The following is a 22,555-nucleotide window of genomic DNA, read 5'->3' on the forward strand; positions in this document are numbered from 1 at the left end:
CTTGCTATTAACTTTTCTATCGTCATGCCCATCAATCTTTAGGGCAATGGAATGGCTGTCAAGTTTTGGTATGCATAAGAACCTTCTTGGGAGCTTATCTAAAGTGCAGATTTTGATCCAGAAGGTCTAAGGGACAAGCGAATAGCTCTAGGCTTTTAACGAACACCACGACCCTCAGGCCAAGCCTTAATGCTGCCTTGGGGTACATTTACAGTCAGCTAGCTGACTACGGGGCTGCAGGTGTTTCTGCTGGAGACTAGAAGATACCAAAACAATAGAGCATCATTTACTAATACCACAGCGTCCTCTACTCTGGCTTATAGATGAAGCTGAACTGAGTTGGCTAGAGAACAGTGCCATCTACAGTCCAGACACAAAACTACAGGGAGGGGTTACAGCAAACTGGGCCCCTGCAGCTCCAAAACCCAGACATGCTCACGTATCAATCAGTTTCACACACAGTCCTAGGTGCAGGTGTTGGTAATCTCAAGTGGTCATCTTTACCCACTCCAAAAGGAGTATGTTCTCTTGCTTCCAACTTACTCCTTTTTCCCACCGAAAGCAGAACATAGACGAATGAAGACAGAAATAAAAAACAGGTGGATAGGGGTGTCTGGTGGCTCTGTCGTTAAGCATCTGCCTTTGGCTCAGGTCATGATCCCAGGGTCCTGGGATCGAGCCCCGCATCAAGGTCCCTGCTCAGCAGGAAGCCTGCTTCTCCCTCTCCCACTCCCTCTGCTTGTGTTCCCTCTCTCGTTGTGTCTCTCTCTGTCAAATAAATACATAAAATCTTTAAAAAAAGTTAAAAACATTTTTTTTAAAAAGGTGAATAAAAACTGGATCTTTCCTGCTATGGCCTGTCCTGGCAGTAACTCAGCAGCTATCTACCATCTAGAGTATGAGTCCCAGAACCTCACAATCAATGGTGGCTGTACTTTCATAACAGTGATATAAGCAGCAGTGGTTAGACTATACAAGTTAGACTACTATATGACCAGTTCTATATAGTATATATACTTTTGGATAAATAAAGCGTATTTACTCTTTTCTAACGAGACTCATACTGACCAATTTTACACTCAAACATAACGACTTTGTTTTTGCTGTTGTTTATTTTGTAGAAAAGCAGAACTTATACTGGAATTATACAAACTTTGGGGGGCACCTGGGTGGCTTAGGGGGTTAAGTGTCCGACTCCTGATTTTGGCTCAGATCATGATCTCAGGGTCATAAGATTGGGTCCCACATCAGGATCTGTGCTGGGCGTGGAGCCTGCTCAAGATTCTCTTTCCCTCTCCCTCTGCCCCTCCCCCACTTGCTCTCATGCACGCACTCTCTAAAAAAAAAAAAAATAAAAATAAATATATACATAAGGCCCAGATTCTCCAGATGAAAAGCCAAAAGCTAGAAACTCAGCACAAAGGAAGAGGGAACACTGACACAGGGAAAATGTTTTTCCTGCCTAGAACTCACTCCTAGGCACTCTTGGGAGTTTAAAAAGAAAGCAACTTTCTCCAGTTATAAACTTTCACTTATTTTCCAATTTCATTTTGCTGATATCCTTCCAAGTCCAGGATTGAAAACTAGGTGCTATGCAAGGCCCAAATCTTAGTGAAATATTTTTTATGTTTTGATAAGCTTCTTTGGCAGGAGCCCTGGATCAAGATATATGCAGAATCACAGAATTTCATGTCCTAAGTACGTAAGCAGTGAACTCATGAGGTCCAAAAAGAGGCAAACAAGTCCACTTCTAATTAAACTGTGCTTCCCAAGTCAGCTCTATCCTAGACAGCCTCCACCCATTCTTCTAACCCCAAGTGGCCTTCCTGATAGCTCAGAAGCAGGGGGAGATGAAGCATGATACCATTCTTCCCTCCCCACAACTGGAAATGCACTCTCTTCAGTCTCACATGAGCTAACCTCTGTTTCTTGCTTCATTAACTGCCTAAACTATAGTATCTTCAAGGGCTATCTCCTCAAGCATTTAGCGCGTCCTTCCCGAGGACGTGTATACTCCTGCTCTAGCTCTAGGAAGCGTGACCACTCCAAGCGCTTCAGTTTTTTGGTAAGATGGATTTCCAGGGTCTTAGTTTATTAACCCTGCAGAATTGTCTCCTCAGCTAATGAGAAAACAGCTCCTATAATTCTTTCTTTAGTGGCACAGTTCTTCCCGAACTCACCCTAAAGTTTCCACAGCACAAGACAGGGACATTAATTTGTTTTAGCTCAAGGCTAAGGTTAAGACTTCAAAGAAGTCAGTTTTCCCCACCACAGTTGGGTTAGAAATCAATGTAAGATAATCAAGGTATCTCAGGATTATTCACACTCCAGGCCTGATCTGAAAGGTAAAAGCTTGCGTATGAGTGTATAAATAAATATTCAGACATATTTAAAACTCCCCTTCCTGTCCATATAACCATGGTGTAATTACTCCCATTTCAGGTTTGGTATCTGCTATGTGAAGAAACTCTACAATTACAGAGGGAGGGGCTGAGTAGGAAAGGAGGGTGCTGGGGCAGAGTGCTTCAGCCAAATGATACAAAGTTTTCTCCTGTTCCCTGCCCACCACCCCACCTTTATGCTATTCTAGCCTTCTTCAAGCTAGTCACTATTTACTGTTCTTTAGGGAAACAGCAGCATCAGGTCCAATAGCTTAGATTTTGGGCTCCTCAGAAAACAAATCTCCAGCTGTACAGCTGGGGTACTGCATGTGTATGTTGGGAGAGTGGGGTTGTTCTTCAGAGTGGTTGGCTACAGAGCTCTGAGTGGAACAAATGAAGAATTTTTATGCCTGTAAATGCAATGACAGCCCAAGGCAGCTCATTTTTTAATTGGCTCTATAAATCACTAGGGATATGAGAAGTAAAAATATCTAGACATCCCTCTCTGAAATCTAGACTTCCTCTTAAAAGGCCTCTCAGTATACACATCAGATTGGGAGGGTGAGAAGGAAATGAACCACACAACTATGAAACCTGAAGACCACTTTCTATAGAAGCAGCTGACTTTAGATGTTTTCTAGAAAAGGTGCATTTCCCTGCATTGACTTAAGCTTCAAAGACCAAAAATGCTTTGGAAGAACAGGATACATAGAAAATCTAAATACTTTTGGGCGCCTGGGTGGCTCAGTCATTAAGCGTCTGCCTTCGGCTCAGGTCATGGTCCCAGGGTCCTGGGATCGAGTCTCACATCGGGCTCCCTGCCCCGCGGGAAACCTGCTTCTCCCTCTCCCACTCCCTCTGCTTGTGTTCCCTCTCTGTGTCTCTCTCTGTCAAATAAATAAAATCTAAAAAATACTTTCTATTTAGATAGCCAATATAAATCACAGTTGACAGTGGCCTGGAAATCAAGTTCATGTAGTACAGGGTCAGCAGAAAGAAGAGAAGGCAGGCAGGAGTCAACGGGACTCAGTATCACCATCATCTCATTTCCATTCATCAACTTTCTTGGGACCCCCTGCCAGATTCTGACCTTAGATAACTTAACAAAGGATGTAAGCTGATGTAAATAATGACAGAAAAATATCACTAAGGAAGATTCAAAAGGCTCCACCTTCTTTAAACGAACTGTGAACATAGTAGACCCTCTAGAATGAGTGGAGAAAACAAGGTAAAACAGAGAAGGGTGACAAACATCGGCCTCTTAAAAGAGTTTTCCTGGCTAACTGAAAGATGCTCCTTAGAGCAAAAGGAAATGAGCCGGGAAGACAGAAACTTGCTCTCTGCTCTTACCACAAGAGTCTGGCGTATCTCTACTCTGCCCCTTTCCCTTCACATACTTGTTCAGAGTTGTAAGAGCTTCTGTCTAGCTCTGATCAATGACAGCAAAGAATGGAAGAGGTAAGCAGAGTAAAAAACAGCACTGTGTGAAGGGGAGCCTTTGCAGCGATGCTGAGGGCAATCACCAGAGTGCCCTGCTTTGATAAATGGAGTGTTAGGAAGGCTCTAACAGGTGCTCAGTGTTGAAACCACAACAGAAATTGCTCCCAACTTGCAAATAAAACTATGACTGTTGAATGGTGAATAGAGAGCAACAGTCACTTTTCAGAGGGAACATACCTGTGAACCACAGTCTAGGCAGGGCTGCTGAGGAAAGCAAGAGAACATCAGACTAAGAAGTTTCTTGATGCTGGAGTGTTATGTTTCCTTTTGTTATCTGGAGACTGCACTGAGGCGAGAAGGCCAGATCAAATCTTCCTCCCAATCTGGCCCCCTCCTCTAAAAAGCCCTCAAAAACCTCAATGCAGGTAACAAATGGCTCCCTCTCCTTTTCAAATATTCCACTGTCCCTGACCCTGCTGTTTGGTGATAATCTACCTGACAGATGGCTTGTTCCCATGGTAGTTTAGAGCCTGACTGAGGAGAGGAACTACACACGAGAGATATGGTCAGGGAAAGAAGCCATTCTTATCTACCATACAACAGTTCTCAAACCAACACAATTTAAAGGGAGGAGTACTGTCTTGGGAAAGCCAGGACCACGTACGTCCTCTAAATAGTGAGGATTTATGTTTCTCAAAGTCCAAACAGCTTAAAACAGTCCTGTTTAAGAAATGGAGCTCTTAAAAGAGGGTTTATTCCTTCAAGTATCATCTATTTTGTCTCTTCCCTCCTGTGGCACTTACTCGTGGACTGGCCACACACAAAAAAGATGGCAGTTCAGTGAGCAGGCAGCAACGAAGCGAGGAGGTAGCTGATCTCCGCTGATGGATGACCTGGTCTGAATAGCCACTCACTGCTTTACAGTGGCTGCTGAAAACCAGAGACTACAAAACAGAAATGCAAATTAGTGCCACTGGCAAGTATGTTTTAATGCAAGCAAAATGGAAAAAATGTCACATATTAAACATCTGACTTAAACACATTCTTCTTAGTGAATATTATTAATTCTAATAAACAATAAACCAGTATTTGAACCAAATGTATAATATAGCCAAAGCTCATGTTAATTTTAAACCATGGTTTTATTAATATACTGTAAGCCAAGTGGCATTTCTAATTCTACCTTTTTCTGGAAGAGATACTGTTAATTGTAAACAGTTAGAACATAACTTTCATTAGACAAAACAATGTATATGTGGGGGGAAGTCTGGTTCATTTGTTACACCATGGATGCAAACTCACGTCTTAAATTAAAAACATGATGGCTAACAATATTTCCTTCTAAATTTTTCTTCAAGGCCCATTTTTTTAAGTGATTTTATTTTTAAGTAATCTCTACAACCAACAACAAACTTACAACCCCGAGATTAAGAGTCGTATACTCTACTTACCGAATGAACCAGCCAGGCATAAGGCACATCTGCTTAGCATCACACATGTATATTAACAGTGCATGTACAACTGAAGTACATGGGTTTGAAATGTGTGGATCCAGTTATACATGGTTTTTTTTCCAAAAATAACTCAACAATACTGTAAATGTATTTTCCTTATGATTTTAATAACTTTTTTTTAGCTTACTTTGTTGTAAGAATACAGTATATAACACATACACAAAATATGTGTTAACTGGCTGTTTATATTATTGGTAAGGCTACCTGTCAACAGTAGGCTGTTAGTCATTAAGCTTTTAGGGAGTAAAACGTTATATGTGGATTTCTGACTGCAGACGGGGTCAACATCCCTAACCCCTGCATTGTTCAAGAGTCAACTGTAGTTCTAGCAAGGTTAGCTGTTTCATTTATTCAGTGACATCAATACAAGTGGTCAGGAAAAGCAAACAATATTGCTTTAGTTCTTTTATCTGACCTTTTTAAAAAAAATATTTTGTCAGAGAGAAAGAGCGAACAAGCAGGGGGAGTGGCAGGCAGAGGGAGAAACACACTCCCTGCTGAGCAAGGAGTCCGATGTGGGACTTGATCCCAGAACCCTAGGATCATGACCTGAGCTGAAGGCAGCCGCTTAACTGACTGCGCCACGCAGGCGTCCCTTATCTGACCATTTTTTAAAAAACATAAATTCTTCATTTATATTACCTTACCAATACATTTTTAACAGACTAAAAACTCAGAGTAAAGCTTCATTTTATAAGCTTTCATGAGAAAGATTTTTTTAAAAGTATGGAATGTTGGGGTGCCTGGGTGGCTCAGTTGGTTAAGCATCTGCCTTTGGCTCAGGTCATGATCCCAGGGTCCTGGGATGGAGCCCCTCAACAGGCTTCCTGCTCAGCAGGGAGGCTGCTCTGCTCCTCCCTCTCCTCCCCACTAGTGTCCTCTGTCGCTATCTCTGGCTCTCTCTCTCAAAATAAATAAATAAAATCTTTTAAAGAAAGTATGGAATGTTCACATAAAAGAATCTGTCAGTGGGATTACAGTGTTCTTTACCGCAGATGCAATTCTTTCTTCAGTGCAATGTTAGACATTTTATCTTTGGATCTTCATTCTTGATTACTTCACTTTTTCTCTTTATTGTTTTCTCAGATAAGGCAGGTTGGTAACCTAAATACCCATACAGATGAAGATAATACATACACAAGGTAGGCAAATTTATACACTGGTACAAGGTCAAGAAAACAAACTGCAAGATGAACAGTAACCAGGACTCTGTACAGAAGAATAGTTATAATTCCAGTACCAAAAGCTTCCAGGACCGAATCTCTTCAAGGCTTCTTTGTTCGGTAGGTATCTTTCTCAAAGTAAATGGGCTCTTCAGGATCACACTTTGAGAGAAGCCATCTTAAGTTGTCTAGCAGGATATGTGTATCATAATCTGTTTTCCAAAAACCAATCAGCATTTTCTGAATAATGGTCATGAACAAACTGAAAGGCCTGAACTGTTTCTAGGAGAGTTGGGCTGTCTCCAGTGGTTTCTAACCACACTGTATGGAAGTCTTTACAATGCTTTATTACAACATTAGGTCCACATAGCTTTGACATGTTTGATATTTTCCTCTAGATGTGGACGTCCCTGTCGGTACCCAAAAAAGAATTTTAACCTTTTGATAGTTTTTCAATAATATCTGCATTCTCATCTTTATGTTGGCTAGCATCTGCATTGAAGTTCATCTGCCTTGCTACATATTTACGTCCATTACCTTCTGAATGCCTAGGGTAAGGATCATTACAAAGATTATTAGTCCAGGTATCACCCTGTTCTTCCAATACTAGATACTGGATAGGTAAGAACATATACTTAAAACAATCCTATTCCTAATGCACAGATGAAGATAGTCCATCCTCTTGTTTTTTGCAAGCACATTTTCTATTATTGGTGGTAAGCACCCTTGCCCCTCCTAAGGGGTGGAGAGAAAAGAGTCTAGTTTACTGCTCATGTCACTGAGCTACAGTAGTAGTTCAGGACTGCTAGTTAGGGTGTCTACTGCCACTCAGAGGCTGAGGCAGCAGCAGTAGCTGACCTAAAGACCTCTGAATTGCTTACTAACTTCTAAAGAGCAGTAACTAAACAATGTCTCTGCCAGGGATCTCTTAAAGTCAGCCTCATTTTAAGTATTCTCAAATGGCAAAATTCAACAAAGCCTGTTTATTTCATTCCTAGAATATAAAGGTAAAAGATGAAAGAATGAACATTTCCTTCAATTATTTTCTCTTCAACATTATAGTTATTAGCAAGAAAGAGTTACAACAGTCACTGTAGGGAGTCCTTTTAACACAGTATGTTATTTGTGACACCTTTCCGGAAAAAGTCAAATGATAATTCTACTCCCAGGGGTGGTCATTCCCAAAATAAAACATGCTCACTTGTCTTACATGAGCTAGGTTAAAATGATATTCTCACTGGAAGTCACTAAAGGCAGGGTGATTTGTAGCTTTGATTTTAGATTAAAAAAAAATTCACTAGCTCAAAATGCTCATACACAGCCTTAGCTTTAGAGAAACCCTGACCACCTCCAGCATATTTTACTCAGTCTGTACTTTTCTACATTATTTTCTCTTAACCTTGGTTCCCTCAATTTCTTCCTTAGGATAGGTGGTCCTTAATACCACATTACCCACATTCCCTTCACGTAATGACATGAACTACTAGACACTGCTACCTACAAAAAAATTTAATGTTTAACACAGAAGAACACAAAGGACACCTTAAACACCACTGCATAAGATGCTTAGGTGAGTAGGTGAAAGAGGGACAGAAAAGTTTCATTACTGCTTTAGTCTGTTTTGGCCTAGAACAAATTAGAAAAAAAGACACAGAATGTCACACTATGGGAGACATGATTTGGTTATGATGTGGGCACAGGTTCTGCTGTTCCTTCCTGTCCCTTCCTCATGCTCTTGAGGGTCTTCATTACCCTGTAGGCACTGGCAGCTGTATGTGTCTTGCTACCAGAACGACAACATGCACATAGCAGAGAAGTTAGGCTTTTGTCTTTTGGCACTACACAAAAGTCTCAATGGAAAATAAGTAGGGCAGGAAGACAGGCCCCCCACCTGTAAACTTCTTGCCACAGTACAGCACAGGAAAAACACACAGATGTTTTCCCCTCAGATATAGAGTTACCCACTTAACAAGGGGCCATATTTTATTCTCCATGTCTTGTTTAAAATTAAAAGGAACATTTATGTTACCATTAGGTCCTCATTACTCAGAAATTAATTTTCTGCTTTTGTTCTTAAAGAATACATCAAACATAGGTACAGAGAAAAGGTCTCACTTTATTATTATTATTATTTTGCTTTTTAAGCTTTTATTTTAATTCCAGTTAGTTAACATACAGTGTTATATTAGATTCAGGTGTACAATATAGTGATTCAACATTTCCATAAACCACCTGGTGCTGTCATGACAAGTGCACTCATCAACCTTCCCTCAACCCCCTTCCCCTCTGGTAACTGTCAGTTTGTTCTATAAAATTAAGAGTCTATGAGGAAAGGTCTCACCTTAAATGAAAGGGTGTAGTGTTTATAGATCAACTGCTAGACTAAATGGATTCTATTTTCAGATATTTTAAGTGACCAAACAAAAAGAGAGAAAATAAAGCACAGAAAAACCCTGAATACAATGGCTTCCCAGAGCTTTCCACAAGGGACATTGGCAGCTTTCATGATCTCAGGAAATAACATATATAAATACTCTAGTTGCAAATTAACATTTAGCAGATGAGTTTTTTAAAACTTCCTGTTCGGGATTCTTCATCAATAGCCAGTCAAAGCTCTCTAAGCATAAAATAGAGAACAGTGTTTAAAACTTACACACACACCACTCTTTTCAAAAACAATTCCTTATGTTTAGACCCTTTTGCTTATTTTAAATTGCAAAATCTGAACTGCCCCCAATTTTTATGACCTAGCTCACAAAAGCTGTGGAGTATGTAAAGCTTTTGACACACATGCTGCCTAAGTGGCTATTACCATGACAACAGTTCCACTGAGACAGATACAGGAGGTGGAATCAATGCTGGTACAGGTTTCCCTTGCTACCCGAAAGTAGAGAATTCCTCTGAAAACTTTTGTAAGCTGAAATAGCATAAAGCAAAGAAGCAATTACCATTAAACTCTATGGAAAAATTTTTGAGCATTCCCGGACCCCTCAAAATAACTCTTTTCGGCTTTTCCGATACCTTAGGACACACCTTGCTAACAGATGCACAAAATAAACTGAGATACAGCACAGACGCACACAGACACGGTTGAAAGCTATGGCAGCTGGATGCTGAGTCTAGTGCCTGGGCAGGGAGCCGGGCGGTGCCACTCTCACTGCTCCGGTACACAGGGCTCTGTAAGGGCTCCGTGCCAAACAAATGCTGAATGCTACTTCCGCTTTTTGCCTTTTTTTGGAAAAAGCAAAAGTCCTCTTCAGATCCCTTTTGATTAGTGAAACAGGTATGAATGTAGGTCTTTCTTAAAAGCCAAGTGGCATAACCGTGAACTTTTGAAAAGAGGGGGACACCTTGTATTCTGCTTCTGCCAATCATCATTTTTAACTGGATATAGCATAAAATCTGCTTTGCCTCCCCAAAAGATGACTACATGGTATATATCCTATAGATTCTGGATTTTCTTTATTCTTCTAAGCAAAACAAGATTAAAATATGTGTGAAACATGTACTCTTTAACCCCTACAAAACTGTACAAGAAAGGAGCTCTGGCGAGAGCTCACAATGGGGAAGGAGGTGTGTGAGACTGAATTTATGAAAAATTTGAACTAACTACTATTCCTTCTTAAAATTCTCACCAGTACAGCCGGGGGGAACACAATAAAATTCAGTGGAACACAGTGAACCATGCTGGCTTTTGTTCCACAAGTATCACAAGAGAAAAAAATATCAGACAAGCAGTCATGTCAAGTAAGAGAGTTTAAAAGGCCCTAAACTTTGTTTAAAACACCTGTTAAGTGTCATCCAATCTGTATCCTTAGCCTAGTTCCTTAGTTCCTTCATGTGTATTTATCATCCCAAAGCCACTATTATGAGAATAGTACTTGTTTGAACTCTGTAACACAGAATTCGAACCTAACATTCACTGCAGAGTGAGAACAAGGGTTTTAAGGCACCCCTGGGAAAAAAGCTTCTCACTGTCCAGATTCATTCATATCCACAGTGGGAGAGAAGGAGATGAGGACTGGGTTAGACCGCTGGATGACTCAGTAGTATGGGATCTGAGATAGCTTACCAGGAACAAGATGACAACATGTAGCCAAGCCAACACTCATTACCTGTCTTCTTAGAGGAATAGGAACAAAGCCTTTACCTGGATCCAATGATAGGAAGCTATATTTAAGAGACAGGCTGCCGGAACAATAACTACTACTCTTCATAAAGCAAATGAAGGCACAGAAAAGAATGAAGAATTTTCTGCAGTAAGAGGACAAAGCTGCATGTGGAAAAATTAATTCAAAGCTAATTTGATAGCTTTAAAGGAATTTTATGGGGTGCCGGGGTGGCTCAGTTGTTAAGTATCTGCCTTCGGCTCAGGTCATGATCCCAGGGTGCTGGGATCGGGCCCCATGTCAGGCTCCCTGCTCAGCGGGGGGCCCGCTTCTCCTGCTCCCCCTGCTTGTATTCCCTCTCTCGCTCTCTGTCAAATAAATAAACAAAATCTTTAAAAAAAAATAAAGGAATTTTACTTGAAATTATTATTTGAATAGTACAAGAGAAAGAATTCTACACTTGCTTCCAATTTTAGCATTTCCCCTTGTCTTTGCTCTCAGGTCTATCCACTCAAGAATAATCCCAAGGGTGCCTGGCTGGCTTAATTGGAAGAGCATGCCACTCTTGACCTCTGAGGGTTGTGAGTTTGAGCCCTATGTTGGGGGTAGAGATTACTTAAAAAAAAGGGGGAGGGGGAGGTGCCTGGGTGGCTCAGTCATTAAGTGTCTGCCTTCGGCTCAGGTCATGATCCCAGGGTCCTGGGATTGAGCCCCACATCCAGCTCCCTGCTCTGCGGGAAGCCTGCTTCTCCCTCTCCCACTCCCCCTACTTATGTTCCCTCTCTGGCTGTGTCTCTCTGTCAAATAAACAAATAAAATCTTAAAAAAAAAAAAATCCCGAACTTCATCTTTAAAAACTGATCCTGAACATGGAATCACTTGTATATTTTTCCATCAAAACTTTGTTGTTTTAAAGATTTTCTTTTTTTAAGTAATCTCTACACTCAGTGTGGGCTCAAACTCACAACATCAAGAGTGGCATGCTCCACTGGCTGAGCCAGCCAGGTGCCCCACTTCCATTAAAACTTTGAAACAAAATTTGTATTTACTTTGCGTAGTAAAATGAGCCTATTCCACTTTTTAGGACCACAAAAGAAAGCAAAGCAGAGAGCTGGAGAAATAGCATCTCTTCATAAATAATCAAGGTTACATAATCAGAATTAAGCTGGCAAATCAAATGAACATGCAAGATACAGAATACAACACAGACTGCAATGAAAAAAATTTTGCTTGCAAGGACTTAGAGCTTATGAGCAATGAATTCCTGCTTAAGATGAAAGCCAGACATTCTCCTGTATTTAATACCCTCCCCAGCTGAAGTTTGCTGTGGCTAATAAAATTGTGAACAAGATGAGTGACACAGAGTGCAGGGAGAGATACCAACATCCTTTAATCAATTTAAGAACTTTTATGATGTCACAGTCAGAACCCATCAATAGCCTAGGCCAAAATCTCAGAACTAGAAATACCAAAACAAACTTTATAATGAAATAACTAATATAAAGGTATCAGCCCAGTAGTAAGAGGCTATGGTCATTTTAAGGTATGTTCAGAAATTCTTCGGTAACTTTCTCCTCAAAAGGCAGAACCTAGTTCCTTCCCCTCTCCTAGCATGACTTCCAAAACTAGATCATAAAAGGCACTGTGCCTTCCTTACTCGCGCCCCACCCACCGCCCCCATCACTTACCCTGGGGAAAGCCAGCTGCCATGTCATGATATGCAAGCAGCCCCATGGAAAAGTCCACACAGCAAGGAACTGAGGCCTCCAGCCAATAGCCAGCATCAATTTCCTAGGCATGTATATAAGCTACTTTGGAAGTAGATCCTATGGCTCTAGTCAATCTTTCAAATAACTGTAACCTTAGCTGACGGGAACTTTTGTAAGTTTTCTGAGCTAGAACCACCTACCTAAGTTGCTCCCAAGTTCCTGATCAACAGAAACTGCAGGGCTAAAATAACTGACATACAATAAAATCAATGAGTGCTCAAACAAGTTACCAATCCCACATTTCTTAACCTCCAAGGGAATGTTAGAACTCTTCACAAATTCTATTTTAAATACTGATGTTATAATTTTAGGCTGGGGGACATTCCCTCAAATGAGAATACACACCAAGTTCCAAAGGCAAAACCAACACAAATACAAAGCACCACTATTAAGGCATTCAGGAAACATTTACTTTTTTGTGTGCAAGACCACAAAGACAAGAGGGACTATACAAAATGTCCAAACACCTGAATTGTGTTCTCACTTGGGGAAGAAAAAGGAATGATAAAAAAATAAAAATAAAAAATAAAATGACAGAACTTAGTAACACTTTTTTTTTTTTTTTTAAAGAGTTTATTTATTTGACAGAGAGAGACACAGCGAGAGAGGGAACTTAAGCAGGGGGAGTGGGAGAGGGAGAAGCAGGCTTCCCATGGAGCAGGGAGCCTGATGCAGGGCTCGATCCCAGGACCCTGGGATCATGACCTGAACAGAAGGCAGAGGCTTAATGACTGAGTCACCCAGGCGCCCCAACACTTTCTTTTTTCATGTTAAGCTTAGTTTCAGAGCTTCCAGAAATAGTAAAACTTTCTTTGTGGTAGAGAGTACCTTTCCATTAACTAATTTCCATTAATACCATTTTACCAGTATTCACTGGAGTTTTCTACCATATAAAAAGGGTAGTTAACCACTTTGCAATCCCACCAATTATCTCTCTTGCATGTTCAATTTCCTTCTTTGTGGGCTTTTTCCATTTTAGTCTTCAAATGAGTCTCCTCTCCCCTACAAATTCAACTTTGACTTAAACCCAGTGTCCCTCCTTAAATACCTCCCTATTCTTCTTTTTAACTGTCACACTTCATTGCACACTTCATGTGCTCTTCACACTTTCTAACTAGAATCTCTCTCCCTGTAAATCCCTGCATCTGGGCCTTCTGTGTTCTATCTAAACTCACAACAACAAAAGCTACTAATCTCATCCCTGTGTATTTGCTTTAAACTTAATATAGAATTTATCATTCTCTTGGATCTTCTCTTGAACTCTGGGTTTCAGAAGTGATTCCTTCACTGACAATGCTCATCCATACCAAATCAATCAGAGTCCCTTGACCCTTTCTTTAAGATTTATTTATTTTTTCTGGGGGCAGGCAGAGGAAGAGGAAGAGAGAGTCTTAAGTAGACTCCGCATGGGGCTTGATCTCATGACTCTGATATGACAAGCAGAAATCAAGAGTTGGGGGCTTAACCATCTGTGCCATCCAAGAGCCCCATTGACCCTTTCTCTATAATTTTCAGTTACTACCATTTCTGTTGAGTCCTTAGTACCTGATACTTGCAACCTTGTTTAACAGACTCCTTAATATGGACCCCTGGTGTCTCATCTTTCATGACACCGCACTCTGAGATTAATCTTCATCAAATACCAATGACCGAGATCCCCACTGGTGTGCTTAGTGATCTGAGTGATTAAATGGCCTTCGTGAAACTGGCTATCAGATTACTCCTTCCAATGGCTCAACAGTAGCCACCAAAAGTTTATTTCCCCAAGACTACAATGATAGCATCTATGTAACAACACAAGACAAAAAGAGGCTGAAACTCCTGGTTTAATATCTAAACCCCAAGAGAGTGGCATTTAAAGACTCCTACAACTTACCTTTCTAGCCCTTTCTTTTGTTTAGCTCCAGTGTTTAACTTGGAATATCCTTCCTCCTACCCAGATCCCTATCACTCAAAGTCCAACTTAACACCATTTTAGGCACCTGGGTGACTCAGTTGGTTAGGTATCTGCCTTGGGCTTGGGTCATGATCTCAGGGTCCTGGGATCAAGCCCCACGTCGGGCTCCTTGCTCAGCTGGGAGCCTGCTTCTCCCTCTCCCTCTAATAAATAAATAAAATTAAAAAAACATAAAATAACACCATTTCTATAAAAACTTCTTTGTCCATTTCAATCTAAGGTGATTTTCCATTCTGAACTTTACCACTAATCATCCACCACCAATCTGGCAATTAATTATGTCTTCTTTCAATTCTTGAGTCATTTTTGTTTTTAAAGTCTTTCTAAGAGGCGCCTGGGTGGCTTAGTTGGTTAAGCGTCCAACTCTTGGTATTGGCTCAGGTCATGATGTCAGGGCCGTGAGACTGAGCCCTGTGTCCGGCTCCACACTCAGCCGGGAGTCTGCTCAAGATTCTCTCTCCCTCCCTCTGCAAGCCCCCACCCCACCCCAGGCTCTCCTTCTCTCAAATAAATAGATCTTTAAAAAAATAAAGTCTTTTTAAGTTTGTGTGTTTTTACTACATGCATGAATGACTTCTCAAACCAGAAAGCAGGGACCCTGATTGTTAACACACCTTGCCCACAGCAGACACTGCTAACAGGTTGGTAAACAACATTAATTATATATGCTCTCTGTGGGAGTAGACTGACATTGAGAGGAGGTGATTCTAAAGGTAGTCTGACCAGCAGAAAAAAGGAGCATCAGAGAACCCCTGATCATTAAGCCAATACCAAATTCTACCACCAGAGATTCATTCAATCAATAAGTTCTTCTGACATATAGATTGATGCACCCATTTACTCCAAATGGCCTTGGTATTGAACAATTAAAAACAGCATGAAGAGGGGCGCCTCGGTGGCTCAGTCGTTAAGCGTCTGCCTTCGGCTCAGGTCATGATCCCAGGGTCCTGGGATCGAGCCCCAGGGAGCCCGCTTCTCCCTCTCCCACTCTGCCTGCTTGTGTTCCCTCTCTCTCTGTGTCTGTCAAATAAATAAATAAAATCTTAAGAAAAAAAAAAACACAGCATGAAGAAAGAGAGAAGGGTGTGTTAAGAAAAAGGAGTACTTCCCCCAGTAAATACTGGGCCCTCCCCTTTATCACCATTCCTTACTCAATTAGGCTTTCTTTACTATCCAGACTAGTGGTCTACAAAGAAAGCTTCATATACAAGATTCACAAGGTAAATAATATTAACAGGTTAGGCTAAGTGTATCATTTTAAAGAAAAAAATACACAGGTATAGTCAAAATGGATTAAACATATTTTAGTAACGGGGGTATAACCAAAAAATGTGGGGACCAGTGGCCTATATATCTACAATGTTGAAGAGTTTAAAATAAGATTTATGAGATGATTCTAAAATTTACGTAAGAATGCAAAGAGCTAAGAACAGCCAAGGCAATACTGAAGGAAGATGAAGCTAGAAAATCTGTGCTACCAGAGATCAACTTATTATGAAGCTATAGTTCATACAGGGTGGTACTGGTTCAAGCATAGACAAATGGACCAATGGAACAGAAAAGAGGCCAGAAACAGATCCAAACATGTACAGCTACCTATCTTGCAAAAGTGATGCTGAGGGCAGTAAGGATGGTCTTTTCAATAAACAGAGCTGGGTAAAATCTCTATCTATATGCACATAAAAAAAAAAAAAAAAAGACAATCCTTACCACAGACTAAAAAACCACCACAATTCTCTGTAGATTGGAATGTGAAAGGTAAATAAAAAAAACTTATGGAGAAAAATACAGAGGATAATCTTCATAACCTTTGTATACAGGCAAAGATTTCTTCAACAGGACACAAAAATATAACTATTTAACAAAAGACACCACTGAGAGTGCAAAAGTAAGCTCCAGAGTAGAAGATAATCTGCAATACAGAAGGGCTACAAATCACTACAAAAACAGACAGCCTCATAGAAAAATAAGCAATATCTTGAATAAGAATTCATAAAGGAGGTTATCCAAATGGCTAATAAGCATTAGGAAAGGTATTTAGTATCATTATTCATAAGGGAAATGTAATTTAAAGCCACAAAGAAAGGCTGCTAAAATGAACAAATAATACAACATTCTGGCAAGAATGTGGAACAACCAGAACCTCTCATACGCTGTTAATGATAGTGAAAACACTGGTGCAACTGTTTGAATTTTCACTAAAAGATGTGTACAGTAATACAACAGTAGTATCTGTAACAACAGAAACTAGAAATCACCCAAATATTTGCCCACAGTAACTCTTGGGAAGGCAAGGCAGTGGAGAGGAAAAGTGAATGAAAGTGGACACAAGGGACTTCTGTAGTAGAGTTCCAGTACTGATTGTGAAGTAACTCAGCTGTATGTACACTTATGATTTATGCACTTTCCTATATGCATGTTAATATCTCTAGAAGGACAGCCAAGGCAACAAAAGACAAGATATAAAAAGTTTTATATGCTATACTTATTATTTCTCTCCTAATCTACTTGGCTTGTTGTCTACTAAAGCAAAGCAAATGCTCATTTTTTTCAGAATCAAGATAGCTGCTTTTTAGAATCATGAGTTCAAATAGTTGCTAATTAATTGTTAGAAAAAAAAATTTTTTTTAACTTCCCTAATAACTTCGTTAGGGTACTGGTTATCACTCACGAATTTTCTTCCTACCCCCACAATCTTTAAAGATGGACTCCACAATTATGTCAGTCCTTTTCTAATCTTTCAAGACTTTTCTCATCCTTCCTAAGTTTGTAATTCACCATTTGAATTACAGCAAATATCTCAAGTTATACTGTCAGGACATTTACTGAAAATAGTAAGCATGGTTAGGTATAAGTCTATTTCCTGTGAAAACAAAAAACTCTTGATTCCACAGTAGCAGGATCCCTATTTAAACAAAGTGGTCTTCCACAGGATTTGTAAATTATATTAACAATGCCAGAAGTGGTTTTTTTAGGCCTCAAAAACAGCAAACAAGTCTTATCAGGAATGATAGGCACAAAGCAAACATGATGAATTTATCCCACACATAAGAGCCCAAGACCTTATATTTAAAACCAACCGAAAAACTTAAACATCAGCACAACAGATAATTATTACACTGAAGTCTTAGCACTGTTAACTAATATTTGATGTTTTCTTTTTAAAAAACCCATTTTTGTCAATTTATTTTATTTTATTTATTTATTTTTATTTTTTAAAGATTTTATTTATTTATTTGAGAGAGAGAATGAGAGAGAGAAAGCACGAGAGAGAAGAGGGTCAGAGGGAGAAGCAGACTCCCTGCTGAGCAGGGAGCCCGACGTGGGACTCGATCCCGGGACTCCAGGATCATGACCTGAGCCAAAGGCAGTTGCTTAACCAACTGAGCCACCCAGGCGCCCCTAGATAAATGTTTCTTGAATAAGAAAAACTCAGTTCAGGGGTGCCTCGCTGGCTCAGTCATTAAGCGTCTGCCTTCAGCTCAGTTCATGATCCCAGGGTCCTGGGATCGAGCCCCACTTCGGGCTCCCTGCTCAGTGGGGAGCCTGCTTCTCCCTCTCCCACTCCCCTTGCTTGTGTTCTCTCTCTTGCTGTGTCTCTCCCTGTAAAATAAATAAGTAAAATCTTGAAAAAAAAAGAAAAGAAAAGAAAAACTCAGTTCAGAGAAACCAGTGTGAGAAACAGGACAGTAGTGGTGGCAGGCACATTCTAACAAAGCCATTCTTGGGGGGACAGTTCCCATAATAAACTACTTTGCTCAAGTTTGGATCGGCTGGGTTCTTTCAAAATTATTTATACAATCTTTGAATACCAGGGATATAACAGGTAAATACCAGAATATACTAAGACAGAGATGGACCTTGACTACTAACTACAAGTCAGGATAACTACACAGTGAAATGGCATTCAGCTCTCTGAGCAATTTCTGAAAGTGAGACTCTTCCTTAAGTTCCAAATGTCAGTTTCATTCTTTTGACTATTAAAAAGAATGATCCAGAATCTTCTACATGGTGACTCTATGTATCTAGTCCTCTGACTATTCTAATATTATGAGGTCATATAATGCTGTATTTTTCAAACTGTGATTAGTGAGGGTCATGAAATCATTTTTTAGTGGGTTCTAACTAACATAAAGGAAAAAAAGAACTAAAAAAATTCAGAGTACATTGTACATGAAGGTTAAGTACAGTCTTGTGAATATTTTGTTATAAAAATTTATGTATATATATGTAGTATTTCGTGTATCTACATACTTACCAGGTGGTGATAAAAAATATTCTTAAACATTCTTGAGTTATAGTCACACTTCAAAAGCCACAGATATAATGGCTTTATTATACTTTTATTAATTGTTACACATGGAGTCTCAACAAAGTAATTCTTTATTCAGAAGTTAGGTCAATCTTTGAGGCTAGATAACATATAAAGACCATTCTGCTTAGTTGAAAGCAACAATTTCTTATAACAGATCAACAAACCCTGACAAAATACACTGCGTGGTTGATATTTTAATATATACATGTTGGAGATGAGGATGATGAGACCAAAAGCAGAGCAGTGTTTCTACATACACAGAATTACCTTTCAGCTACCCTTGACCTACTGGTTGTGTACATGGTAAGCCCCTATGAGAGCAAATGTCCATTCACAACATGAAATAAAATTAAAGAGGAAGTGAAAGTGAATCTAACTTCAATTAGATAACCTTACAGATTTCACTACCAACTTCCCATAAGGCACATGACCCACATCTGAATTTCTCAGGAAATTCATTAATTGATATAAGGACCTCACTGAACAAATACAATGAACATACTACTGTATTTTCAGAAAGCAGAAGAATACAAATAAGGGAAAGAGGATCTTTGAGTGTTAAGACAGTTGCAGGTATCTACATAAGAAGGCATAATAAACCCTTAGGAGAATGGTGCTTCCTGTACCAAAAGTAAAACTAGCAACAACCTGGGGCACCTGGGTGGCTCAGATGGTTAAGCGTCTGCCTTTGGCTCAAGTCATGATCCCAGGGTCCTGGGATCGAGCCCCGCATCGGGTTCCCTGCTTGGCGGGGAACTGCTTCTCCCTCTCCCTCTACTGTTCCCCCTGCTTGTGCTCTCTTGCTCTATCAAATAAATAAATAAAATCTTTAAAACAAAACAAACTAGCATCAACTTATAACTATAGTAATATAAATTACCAAACGTAGGTGGACCAGTCTATAGGAAGTTAAGCAACTCTTGACCAGTTACAGCAGTATTTCACCAGACAGAAGTCACCCCGTCACCATTGACTACATTATTCCAACAGGACTGGAAGCTAATTCTATTCTCCTTTTGGCATTACCGATCTTCTCTCCAGAGTCCAAAAAAGCACATGGAGCAATACTTGAGAAACCAATTTGGAAAACAGAAGGAAGTCATATGAGTTCTTCAGTGTACAGAGGGCAAATACCAGATCCCACCAAAGAATATCCAGGATTCAAAAGCAATTAACTATAAGACTAATGACCCATTAAATTTTTTAAAGGACACAAGGAAAATGCCCTGCCTTCTTAACTTTTAATTTTCTTGAAGGACTATAACATATAAATACACAAATCTCTTTTCAAAACTCTCCAGTGTTTCCCATTTCAACCTGAATAAAATCCAAATCCTTGCAAGACCTGATGATGTCCTTATGATCTGGACCTACATCTATAATGTTATTTCCTGTCACTTTCCCTCTTACCTACTCTACAATGGCCAGAACAATTATATGAAAAAGTGTTCAACATCATTATTTTTCATGGAAATGCAATTTAAAATTGAGATAATGAGGTAACACTACAAATGCAACAAAATGGGACGGACAATATCAGGTATAGGCAAGGATGATGAACAGCAGCAACTTCTCACATTTTGAGTAGGAGTGTAAATTTCTAAAACCATTTTGGAAAAAGGCTTGGAAGGGGCTACTAAATCTAAACATACATATACCTGATGATACAGCAATCTCATTCCTAGATATAAACCCCAAAGAAATTAGTGTTTACATTTACCAAAAGACATGTACAAGAATATGCAATGCACTTTTATTTACAGTAGCCCTCAAATGGAAGCAACCTAAAAATCCACCAACAGTAGCACAGGTTAATAAATTGTGGTCTATTCAGACAATGGAATACTTCATAGTATTACAAAAGAATGCTACAATGCAACATGGATGAATCTCACAGACATAATATTGAGGGAAAGAAGCTGGACACAAAAGTGCACATACTGGATAATTCCATTTACATTAAGGTCAAAACCAGGCAAAAATAATCTGTGGTGATAGAATAATTGTTTTGTTGGTTTGTTCTGAAATGGAGGAGGTATTAAATGGGAAGATGCATGAGGGAGAATTCTAGGTGCTGGAAATGTTCTATACCTTAATCTAGGTATAATCTAGTAGTTATGTTAAGTATATCCACATGGATAATTTCAAAAGAGTTGTATATTTAAATTCCATGTAATTTACAGTAAAGTTATATACAAAATACATATTAAATATACACACATGCACAAACATGCACTATATATATGTATGTATATATATTTATGTATCCATACACATACAAAATGTCTATGAAATGATAGTAAGTTATAACTCAGTACACTGCTCCCACTCCTCTAGGATTTTGTGGCTCCACAAGGCCATCACTGACTTTATTATTACTTTTACTGACGCAAAGAGAAGGGAAGTGAGTACTACCACGGACAGCTGATGGTGAAGTAAGTGCTTACCTTTAACAAAGGGCAGCTGCAAAGGTTGGGAAAGGAGAGTGGAAAATTAACCCCAAGAAGGAAATCCTTGTTTCTCAGATATCTCTGCTGGCTCTCCCCTTCTGGCTCTCCCCAGGAGCGCAGCTGATGGAGCCTGTAGGAGGCTTTCAGAGACAGGAAAAGAGCTAACCATCTGAAACAGACCACAGCAGACATGCTTATTCAGTGCTCCATGGAGGTTTGAGGGTAGTTCAGAGCAGTGAGGAACCTTGTCTTTCATTCACGTGTCTCTTTTGTACATCTTGAGCATTTTAGAAACAGTTCTTTTCTACTTTCAGATAAGGCCATTTCACACTTTTCTTCTATAAATTCTGTCTTTGGCATGACTTGGTTTGCTACTACGAAAACTAAAAGCCTCCATAAAGCTCCACTCAGTGTTAAAGAATATTTAACTCTATCACAAAAATTCTATTATAAAAACATCCTCATATTAGGGAGACAGCCTTTTCTAACAAGATCACTGTTTATTACATAAATACAAAATAATAACGTAAGTGAAAACCATTATTCCAAAGGAAAAGAACACAGAACTAAGTTTCCCAGAATAGTTAAGGCAGGCTACGCTGTAATCACTACCAAGTAAAGGACTCACTAGCCATTCTCTGCCTGCAGAAGCAAATACAACATAGGAGACTAACTAGAAATTAAGGAGACTTAAAGACCTTCTGGTAGCATTTGGGGGTAGAGCCTAAATAATTTTTACTTAAGGTATATCATGAAGCATCATGCAATTATTAAATGATCAAAAGAAAATTATAATTCCCTTATAAAAATTTTTACTCTTAACAAGAAAAAAATAAGGGGCTTGCTAAGATAATACAATATTAAGTATTTAGTTTCACAGTTCAAACTCTCTCCCTGTTTATTCCCAACTGCTCTCTCATCAAATTAAGCAAACTTCTCACCTGGCCAAAAGTCCCTGAAGCATGAGGTTTGCCATTTCTGCTGGAGATACATCAATAAAGCGAAGGAAGGAGAAACAGCTTTCTTCATTAACACCTGGAATATCAAGGGACAAAGTTAAACCCAACACTAAGCCAAGAGATAATAGTCAACTAAAGCTACTAAACTGCTGTCTTTTTATTTAAGAATGAAAAGATATCTAAAGGTTTCAACCCAGCCACTATGATGGAAGTCAGGGTGTCATATTTTTGTACTACAATTGCAAGTGGGAGAGGCAGACCTATGAGATCTGGCATACATGGATCAGAGTGGAGTGGCTCATCAACTACCTTTGGGCTTTTTGGATCTTTGGCTAATCACCTTTCTCTTTTTATCATGGAAAGAAAAAGAAAAGTATAGAGTTAGAGATTCTGAAACTTTGCCTTAATACCATGGACAATGCTCAAAGGTAAGCTGCTCCTTTCCCTTAGACTAAGGAGGAAGGAACTAAGTCACATTAATGAAAGTCCAGCATCGTC

The 22,555-nt window shown here is 39.5% G+C and overlaps 1 protein-coding gene and 1 pseudogene across 3 annotated transcripts in view; both read right to left on the reverse strand.

Moving 5' to 3' along the window:
* INO80 (INO80 complex ATPase subunit) overlaps positions 1-22,555 on the reverse strand; it is a 133,004-nt gene that overhangs the window by 39,813 nt on the left and 70,636 nt on the right. For all 3 annotated transcript variants that reach the window (XM_025883691.2, XM_025883689.2, XM_073876822.1), the window contains exons 23-25: positions 22,040-22,133; positions 21,096-21,267; positions 4,625-4,765 (exon numbers count right to left, since the gene is read on the reverse strand). In XM_025883691.2, coding sequence (XP_025739476.1) covers positions 4,625-4,765; positions 21,096-21,267; positions 22,040-22,133 — 407 coding nt within the window. The remainder of the gene's footprint in view (positions 1-4,624; positions 4,766-21,095; positions 21,268-22,039; positions 22,134-22,555) is intronic.
* On the reverse strand, positions 5,373-11,387 carry LOC141369985 (glycoprotein-N-acetylgalactosamine 3-beta-galactosyltransferase 1 pseudogene; annotated as a pseudogene).

The sequence above is a fragment of the Callorhinus ursinus genome, unplaced genomic scaffold (genome assembly GCF_003265705.2).
Source record: "Callorhinus ursinus isolate GAN/ISIS: 27379988/994484 unplaced genomic scaffold, GSC_fseal_2.0 scaffold25, whole genome shotgun sequence".
NCBI classification, from domain to species: domain Eukaryota; kingdom Metazoa; phylum Chordata; class Mammalia; order Carnivora; family Otariidae; genus Callorhinus; species Callorhinus ursinus.